At 40.5% G+C, this 8,627-nt stretch overlaps 2 protein-coding genes across 2 annotated transcripts; both read right to left on the bottom strand.

Annotated features, from left to right (window-relative positions):
- Positions 1 to 955: 955 nt before the first annotated feature.
- LOC137009846 (tubulin alpha-1C chain) lies at positions 956 to 4,045 on the bottom strand. Its single transcript, XM_067372419.1, has 4 exons — positions 3,916 to 4,045; positions 2,415 to 2,637; positions 2,175 to 2,323; positions 956 to 2,068 (listed from the first exon to the last, which is right to left on the bottom strand). Exons 1-4 carry the CDS (start codon positions 3,916 to 3,918, stop codon positions 1,094 to 1,096), a joined length of 1,350 nt encoding a protein of 449 aa, XP_067228520.1. The 5' UTR covers positions 3,919 to 4,045; the 3' UTR covers positions 956 to 1,093.
- A 1,325-nt stretch (positions 4,046 to 5,370) lies between these two features.
- LOC137009146 (tubulin alpha-1A chain) lies at positions 5,371 to 8,382 on the bottom strand. The gene is made up of 4 exons (XM_067371109.1): positions 8,274 to 8,382; positions 6,920 to 7,142; positions 6,681 to 6,829; positions 5,371 to 6,595 (listed from the first exon to the last, which is right to left on the bottom strand). The coding sequence occupies exons 1-4, from the start codon at positions 8,274 to 8,276 to the stop codon at positions 5,615 to 5,617; spliced, it is 1,356 nt and encodes a 451-aa protein (XP_067227210.1). The 5' UTR covers positions 8,277 to 8,382; the 3' UTR covers positions 5,371 to 5,614.
- Between the last annotated feature and the right edge of the window lie 245 nt (positions 8,383 to 8,627).

The following is an 8,627-nucleotide window of genomic DNA, read 5'->3' as shown; positions in this document are numbered from 1 at the left end:
GGGGTGGTAAACCCCAGTCCTGGAGAGCCAAAGTCCTGCAGGGTTTTGCATCTACCCTAATTAAACACACCTGAACAAGCTAATCAAGGTCTGAAGGGTTACTAGCGGTACGTTCCAAACGAGAGATATCGCCCTTCAAAGGACACTTCGGAGTGAAACAATCATGGCCGCCATATTGAAGGGTTGTTCCAAACCGAAGTGCTCAAAATTGGCCACTTCAAAAAGGGCCCTTCGGAATGAAGGATTTCGAAGGGTACAACTGATGGACACTTCAGGCCCCCATGATCCTTTGCAGAGGGGAAGTTGTTTGACGTCACAGAATGTACAGGAGGTTAGGAGTTCGATTTTACCAATAAATGTATAGTATTTTTGTATAATACTGTAATATTTATACGAGTTAGATTTGGTACATTATAATAAGCAAAACGACATTGTAATTCAACAAAAATATTTTACAGCTCCTTTTATCAGTCCATTCAAATGTTTCAAATTCAATATACATTATATTCAACGTAAGACCAGCAGTAGCTTATGTTACCACAGTAAATTAATGCTTGTTAATACAAATTACACCATGGGAAAAAAGACGAAGGCGCCTCCTCGATTGTCTCGTTAAGATGGCGTTGAAGTGCATTCCAAAAAAATTTTTTTTACCCCTACACCCCTTCGAAGCTCTCACTCCGGAGGGTAGACCCTTTGAAGGGATTAGGGCATAGGGATGAGCCCTTCCGAGTGGAACGCAGGGTAGAAAGCTACAGGCAGGTGAGTTTTTAAATTATGGTTGGAGCTGAGCTATACCGGACTGTGGCTCTCCAGGACCGCCACCAGTTCGCCACCCCTGTACTATATGATAAAAACAGCTTGAAAAAAAAAAAAAAAAAAAAAACAGTGCCAAGATGGCGATAAAGTATAGGGTCGTCACAAAAGGAATAAAAACAGGAGAACATGTAATCATTACAACCTTTTATTTCTTTCTAGAGCATAATATGCAAGATTGACCTTTTAGCCAGTTGACAGCTGGAAAGTGAGGAAAAAGAACACAGAAATGACAATGGACAAGAAACAGGACAGGCAGTAGAAGTGAAAAGCATTTCTAATATTCTTCTCCCTCATCTTCTCCCTCCACACTCTCAGCTCCAACCTCCTCGTAATCTTTCTCCAGGGCAGCCATGTCCTCTCTGGCTTCTGAGAACTCGCCCTCCTCCATACCCTCACCCACATACCAGTGCACAAAGGCACGCTTGGCGTACATCAGATCAAACTTATGATCGAGACGAGCCCAGGCCTCAGCAATAGCTGTGGTGTTGCTCAGCATGCACACGGCCCTCTGCACTTTAGCCAGATCACCACCTGGAACCACAGTGGGAGGCTGGTAGTTGATGCCAACCTTGAAACCAGTGGGACACCAGTCCACAAACTGGATGGTGCGCTTGGTCTTGATGGTGGCGATTGCAGCGTTCACATCTTTGGGTACAACATCACCACGGTACAGCAGGCAGCAAGCCATGTACTTGCCGTGACGTGGGTCGCATTTCACCATCTGATTGGCTGGCTCGAAGCAAGCATTAGTGATCTCAGACACAGAAAGCTGCTCATGGTAAGCCTTCTCTGCAGAGATCACTGGGGCATAGGTAGCCAGTGGGAAGTGGATACGAGGATAGGGCACCAAGTTGGTCTGGAACTCAGTGAGATCGACATTGAGGGCTCCATCAAACCTGAGGGAGGCTGTGATGGAGGACACAATCTGACTGATCAACCTGTTGAGGTTGGTGTAAGAAGGACGCTCAATGTCGAGGTTCCTACGGCAGATATCATAAATGGCCTCATTGTCTACCATGAAGGCACAGTCAGAGTGCTCTAGGGTGGTGTGGGTGGTCAGGATGGAGTTGTAAGGCTCTACCACAGCGGTGGAGACCTGAGGAGCTGGGTAGATGGAGAACTCCAGTTTGGACTTCTTGCCATAGTCCACAGACAGACGCTCCATCAGCAAAGAGGTGAAGCCAGAACCGGTTCCACCACCAAAGCTGTGGAACACCAGGAAACCCTGGAGGCCTGTGCACTGGTCAGCCTGAAAGACATGATTCATGTTAAAAAGACAATTAAGTATTATTTTAATTAAGCATAATTTAACACCAATTAACTTCAAAGGCATTGTAATTTAATTAACGACTCACCAGTTTGCGAATTCTGTCCAAAACAAGATCAATGAGCTCTTTGCCAATAGTGTAGTGTCCACGAGCGTAGTTATTGGCAGCATCTTCCTTTCCTGTGATGAGCTGCTCAGGGTGGAACAGCTGACGGTATGTCCCAGTGCGCACCTCATCTGGACAGACAGGTCATGAGTAAATGTTTAGTGAACTAAACATAATGGTAGAGAATATTATAACAAATAAATACATTCTCATTCTTCATACCAATGACAGTGGGCTCCAGGTCTACAAACACAGCCCTGGGGACGTGCTTTCCAGCTCCTGTCTCACTGAAGAAGGTGTTGAAGGAGTCATCACCTCTTCCGACGGTCTTGTCACTGGGCATCTGCCCGTCCGGCTGGATGCCATGCTCAAGACAATAGAGTTCCCAGCAGGCATTGCCAATCTGGACTCCAGCTTGACCAACGTGGACAGAGATGCACTCACGCTGTGCAGAGGAGAGAGATTTGTAGAAAGATTTATAGACATTACACACCTTAAGTCAACATTCTGTAATTACAAGTAACCATTCAGTTGCACATTTTCACAAATTAAAACCACTTTTACTAGTTCGTGAAACAAACAAAAGGCTCTTTGATGCTCAAGTTAACATATACATGAATGGAATCTTTGTGTAACCAAACAAATTCTTTTTAAGTATTGCATTGAAGAAGCACTGATAGAAAATGCCTTCGCTGCGGATCAGAAACTGCTATAGTAGCACAAAACCCTGAACACACAAACAGCTGATGAAACAGATCAGCCCTTGTTTCAAAGAAGGGTGGGTTGGCTTTGTTTTATTATAGAGTAGCCTGCATTCCTTTAAAAGTACATCATCAAATTTTGAAGTATAATAGAACTACAAAAACATATTTTAATGGTTTCATTGAACACTTTAAAGCATAGTAATAGAAGGGCATTTAAGCCTAGTATAGCTACTGTACACAATTTTAATTCAGACAAATCTGAATTGGGTAAAACACCTCTCTGATTTAGGCTGGTCATGCTCATGAACCACATGGCCACTAAGCATAAACATGAGGAACTTATTAAGGCTTAAACTTCTTGACACAAGAGCACTGGAATTCATCCAGTTTCACCAGAAAGCACGTGGTCCTCCTGACTCACTTCCTGTGCCGGTAGCACTGCTTTAGAGAAGTGAGTGACTGTGCAGAATCATCAGAACAAAAGGAAATGTTTCACTGCACACGTCAGTAAATCCTCTTTACATCGGCCTTGATAATGAGATTTGCGTTTTTATATCTGTAGTTTTCGATCATGGTAGAAAACGGCACTTCTTAAATGAACTGTGAGCCAAATCACACCAAGCTTTATGGACTTCAAGTTTCTATCAAAGATACATTTTTATTACTTTCCTTGACATTCAATCAGTAAAACGTGTCCAAAATCATAAAAACTAAAAAAAAAATAAAATAAAAAAAATAAATAAAAAAATAAATAATAATAATAATAATAATAATAATAATTAAAAAAATTAATTAACCGCGAGTCCAAATACCTCCCCAAATGAGACAAATGATTTCCTAAGTTCGGTTTGATGCTTTAAAAAAATCAGAACCAAAGTTTATCACCTAAATATTTAAATAATAATCCCTAATTTTAAATGCATTGTCAAAGAACCGTTACCACATAACTTAAAAACATCCAATCTTAACCATAAATAACAATAACTATTTTATAAATTACACAAAGGTTTTATACTCACCATTTTCAAAACTGAGTTTTTCGCTTAAAATACGAGGAGGTAGAAAACCGGAGTTTTTCTGTAATTATTAACGCTCTCACAGATTGACTATAATGAGTCTGGTGAGAGAATGAAGTGCCTGAAAAAATACGGGGTGGGAATATTTATACTTTTCCGTCTAGGCGGAGCGCGCGCGAGCTGACGTTTCGCTTCCTGACACATTCCCATTGGTTCGGCTGAGAATCAGCGACACCCCATTGGCTGATTCTAACCTTTGAACAATAACGTTTGTTTTAGAAAATCTATACGAGGCGGGACGAACTTGAGTAATAATGAATATTGGTCATAAAAGTGACCTTTTAACAAAATTAAAGACAATTAACATTTTTCTGTCTTTGATGTTTTGTTTAAAATAGGGTGTGTTGCCCTGTACATCATTATGGGCATAGGTGACTGTTGTATTTTGTATGTATTTTTCATTAGCCTACCAGTTAAGCAAGTCTTTGACAGTGTGTGCATTGCTTATTCTTTGCTTACATAATTACCTAAATGCAGCATTTATATAATTATTCAGAGACTTGGCATGAGGAAAAGTAATTTTATGAGTAAAATACACCCAGTTTATATATATATACCAAATTGGTATATATATATATATAATTATAATTAATGTATTCTTCAGAATACCACACAATGGTTTCTTAGGAATCATACATTTGCATAAAATGTAATATTATATCTGCACTGCCCACGCAGTTACACAGACTGAATTGTTCTCATGGAAATGTTGCTGCAGAGAAAAGGTCTGATCTGTTTTAAAACCGAAACATAAAGAATAAAAATAGTCATAATAGTCACGAAAGACTTTCATTAAGATGATTGTGGTAACACTTTACAATAAGGTTCATAACATTAGTTAACATTAACTAATAATTAACTGCACTTCTACAGCATTTATTAATCTTTGTTAATCTTAATTTCAACATTTACTAATACATTATTAAAATCAAGAGTTGTATTGTTAACATTAGTTAATGCACTGTGAACATGAACAAACAATTAACTGCTGTATTTTTATTAACTAACGTTAACAAAGATTAACAAATAAATGTATTGCTCATGGTTAGTTCATATTAGTTAATACATTAATTAATGTCATCAAATGAACCTTATTGTAAAGAGTTACCATGATGGTCATATACTACAGCAATGCTCAGAATGTTGTTTAGGCTAATGCTGCTCTCCATGTTGTGTTCATGTTACTTTTTGGTAAGTTAAAAGAAACAATTTGTAATTGTACTTGTTTTGTCTCATTCATGGGCCCCAATGTATTCCATCTAATGCATGTATGTATAGTTTCTGAAGACACTGGTAACATTTTCCTCAGTATTTGAGCACAACAAATTAGTATATTTAATGTCATGTTGAAAAATGGTTGAACTTTACCAAGTATTTTTAATACATTTAAATTATAATTATACCTCACCCGTTTAATTGTTGATCTTTAAAACACTTCTGTTGCTATATCTGCTATACATTATTCATATAAATGTACACAACAATTTAACACAAGACACCCCTTAATTAGTTTGAAAGGAGGTTTATTTCATATGTCCAAAAGAACTGTAACAACATCATTTTCATTGGTTGTGAGGTTTAATTTTCACTGCCTGAATTTTTCCATTTCATGATTCCTAGATGCCACACTTCTTTCTGCCATTTAATATTCCTCGCCCTCCTCTTCTCCCTCACCCTCGATGGAGTCGACACCAACCTCCTCGTAATCTTTCTCCAGGGCAGCCATGTCCTCTCTGGCCTCTGAGAACTCGCCCTCCTCCATACCCTCACCCACATACCAGTGCACAAAGGCACGCTTGGCGTACATCAGATCGAACTTATGATCGAGACGAGCCCAGGCCTCAGCAATAGCTGTGGTGTTGCTCAGCATGCACACGGCCCTCTGCACTTTAGCCAGATCACCACCTGGAACCACAGTGGGAGGCTGGTAGTTGATGCCAACCTTGAAACCAGTGGGACACCAGTCCACAAACTGGATGGTGCGCTTGGTCTTGATGGTGGCGATTGCAGCGTTCACATCTTTGGGTACAACATCACCACGGTACAGCAGGCAGCAAGCCATGTACTTGCCGTGACGTGGGTCGCATTTCACCATCTGATTGGCTGGCTCAAAGCATGCATTAGTGATCTCGGCCACAGAGAGTTGCTCATGGTAAGCCTTCTCTGCGGAGATCACTGGGGCATAGGTAGCCAGTGGGAAGTGGATACGAGGATAAGGCACCAAGTTGGTCTGGAACTCAGTGAGATCGACATTGAGGGCTCCATCAAACCTGAGGGAGGCTGTGATGGAGGACACAATCTGGCCAATGAGCCTGTTGAGGTTGGTGTAAGTAGGACGCTCAATGTCGAGGTTTCTGCGACAGATATCATAAATGGCCTCATTGTCTACCATGAAGGCACAGTCAGAGTGCTCTAGGGTGGTGTGGGTGGTCAGGATGGAGTTGTAAGGCTCTACCACAGCGGTGGAGACCTGAGGAGCTGGGTAGATGGAGAACTCCAGCTTGGACTTCTTGCCATAGTCCACAGACAGACGCTCCATCAGCAAAGAGGTGAAGCCAGAACCAGTTCCACCACCAAAGCTGTGGAACACCAGGAAACCCTGGAGGCCTGTGCACTGGTCAGCCTGAAAAGAAACCGTTTGGTCAGTAACCAAACATAATATATCATTCATTTTATGTTTGTTTGTTTGTTGATTTACAACTACATACCAGTTTGCGAATCCTGTCCAGCACCAGGTCAATGATTTCTTTTCCAATAGTGTAGTGTCCACGAGCGTAGTTATTGGCAGCATCTTCCTTTCCTGTGATGAGCTGCTCAGGGTGGAACAGCTGACGGTATGTCCCAGTGCGCACCTCATCTGGACAGACGGGTCATGAAGAAACGTTTAGCGAACTAAGCTCTTTGACAAACACAATATCATAGATAAAATGAAGACCCATCTTCTTACCAATGACAGTGGGCTCCAGGTCTACAAACACAGCCCTGGGGACGTGCTTTCCAGCTCCAGTCTCACTGAAGAAGGTGTTGAAGGAATCATCACCTCCTCCAATGGTCTTGTCACTAGGCATCTGCCCGTCCGGCTGGATGCCATGTTCAAGACAATAGAGTTCCCAGCAGGCATTGCCAATCTGGACTCCAGCCTGACCAACGTGGATCGAGATGCACTCACGCTGTGAAGGAAAGGGCAAAGTTTAAAATCAAACTAAAGAAGAAAGACATCTCTCTCTTGTGAAGCCAAGCTTTATTCATATCATCTCACATCTAAACTTCTAAGGCTACATGCAGCCATATCTTGTTTCTGTGCAGTTATATCCCAGTGAGATATCATGTCAGAGGAAGTGATCATATAACTCCCTCAACTGCTGGTTTACGGGTAATGTCCATCAGCTGCATTAGTGATGCTGCCTACATCACCATAAATATTTAACAGCCTCACCAACAGCGCTGAAATGCAATACGATTTCTGAGAACAATTAAAGGGTTGGTTCACCCAATAATGAAAATTCTGTCATCATTTACTCACCCTCAAGTTGTTCCAAGCCTGTATGGATTTCTTTCTTCTGCTGAACACGAAAGAAGATATGTCAGAAGATGGGGCCCATCAACTGTTTGGATACCCATATTCTTTAAAATATCTTCTTTTGTGTTCAGCAGAAGAAAGAAATTCATACAGGCTTGGAACAACTTAAGGGTGAGTAAATGATGAACCAATTTTCATTTTTGGGTGAACTGTCTCTTTAAATTTAGTCGCACTACTCCTCCCTCGAATAAACGTTTTTAAACATATTCCTAATAGGACATATGATTAAAAAAAATTAATAAAATAAAAATAAATATTTGACCAATGACCATATCCATTGGGAGGCGCTGCATCTCATGTTTTTTGATTCAATATGACACCATACCGGACAGCATGGAGCCACCGGCTACACCCAGATCATTAATGCGGCTCCATTCTCTTTGTTGTCTCGTTTTAGCGTGCATCATATCCCCGTTATACCTCTCTTATTTTTCTTAATTTATAAATGTATCAATTACTACATTATTTATGTAAAATACATGCATTTAAATACATAAATAATATTTTTAAAACACATATTTGACAAAAGCAAATCGTTTTTTGAATGCACCGCTCTTTTTGAAGAATAATTAATTGTCTCTAAAGGTGTATTTTTGTCCCATATTTTATTTTATACCCGAAATATTACAAAACGCATAAGATACTGTAAATAACAGTCGAAAGAAAATTGATATTTGTATAAATAAGCGATATGAAGTAAGCTACATGAAATTGTGCTCACCATTGTTCCTGGTAGTGTTGTTTGGCCGGTCTAGAAAAGATTCTTGGCGGAGAGATCTTACAGTTCGACAACGAGGGGTCGATGTAAGAAGAATAACGTTATAACGGACTGACCTCACTTTATATATGAGTGTTGCCCTGGCGACTACGTTTCTCACATTTGATTGGTCAGTCGCGATGAGATCTGCCTAGTTCGGAAGGCTAGACTAATTTCTATTGGTTGTCAGGAAGATTAGGGTTAGTAAAACACCTCCCAGAACCTCACCCAATAGATCTGAAACACTGAATACCGTTTTAATCCAAGACATGATTGTTCAGGAGTCAAAGATTTTGTTTCAAATCAACTATCATATAT

This window comes from Chanodichthys erythropterus, chromosome 20 (genome assembly GCF_024489055.1).
Source record: "Chanodichthys erythropterus isolate Z2021 chromosome 20, ASM2448905v1, whole genome shotgun sequence".
NCBI classification, from domain to species: Eukaryota; Metazoa; Chordata; class Actinopteri; order Cypriniformes; family Xenocyprididae; genus Chanodichthys; species Chanodichthys erythropterus.
The sequence above is the reverse complement of the archived record's forward strand: the minus strand, read 5'-3'. Positions and strand labels throughout refer to the sequence as shown.

Bases quoted from the DNA above. Each gene is read 5' to 3' on its own strand.
- LOC137009846 (XM_067372419.1), bottom strand. The intron at 2,324-2,414 runs GTATGAAGAATG...CTGTCTGTCCAG, and splicing joins CCTGGAGCCCACTGTCATTG to ATGAGGTGCGCACTGGGACA. The intron at 2,069-2,174 runs GTGAGTCGTTAA...CATGTCTTTCAG, and splicing joins TGGACAGAATTCGCAAACTG to GCTGACCAGTGCACAGGCCT.
- LOC137009146 (XM_067371109.1), bottom strand. The intron at 6,830-6,919 runs GTAAGAAGATGG...CCGTCTGTCCAG, and splicing joins CCTGGAGCCCACTGTCATTG to ATGAGGTGCGCACTGGGACA. The intron at 6,596-6,680 runs GTATGTAGTTGT...GTTTCTTTTCAG, and splicing joins TGGACAGGATTCGCAAACTG to GCTGACCAGTGCACAGGCCT.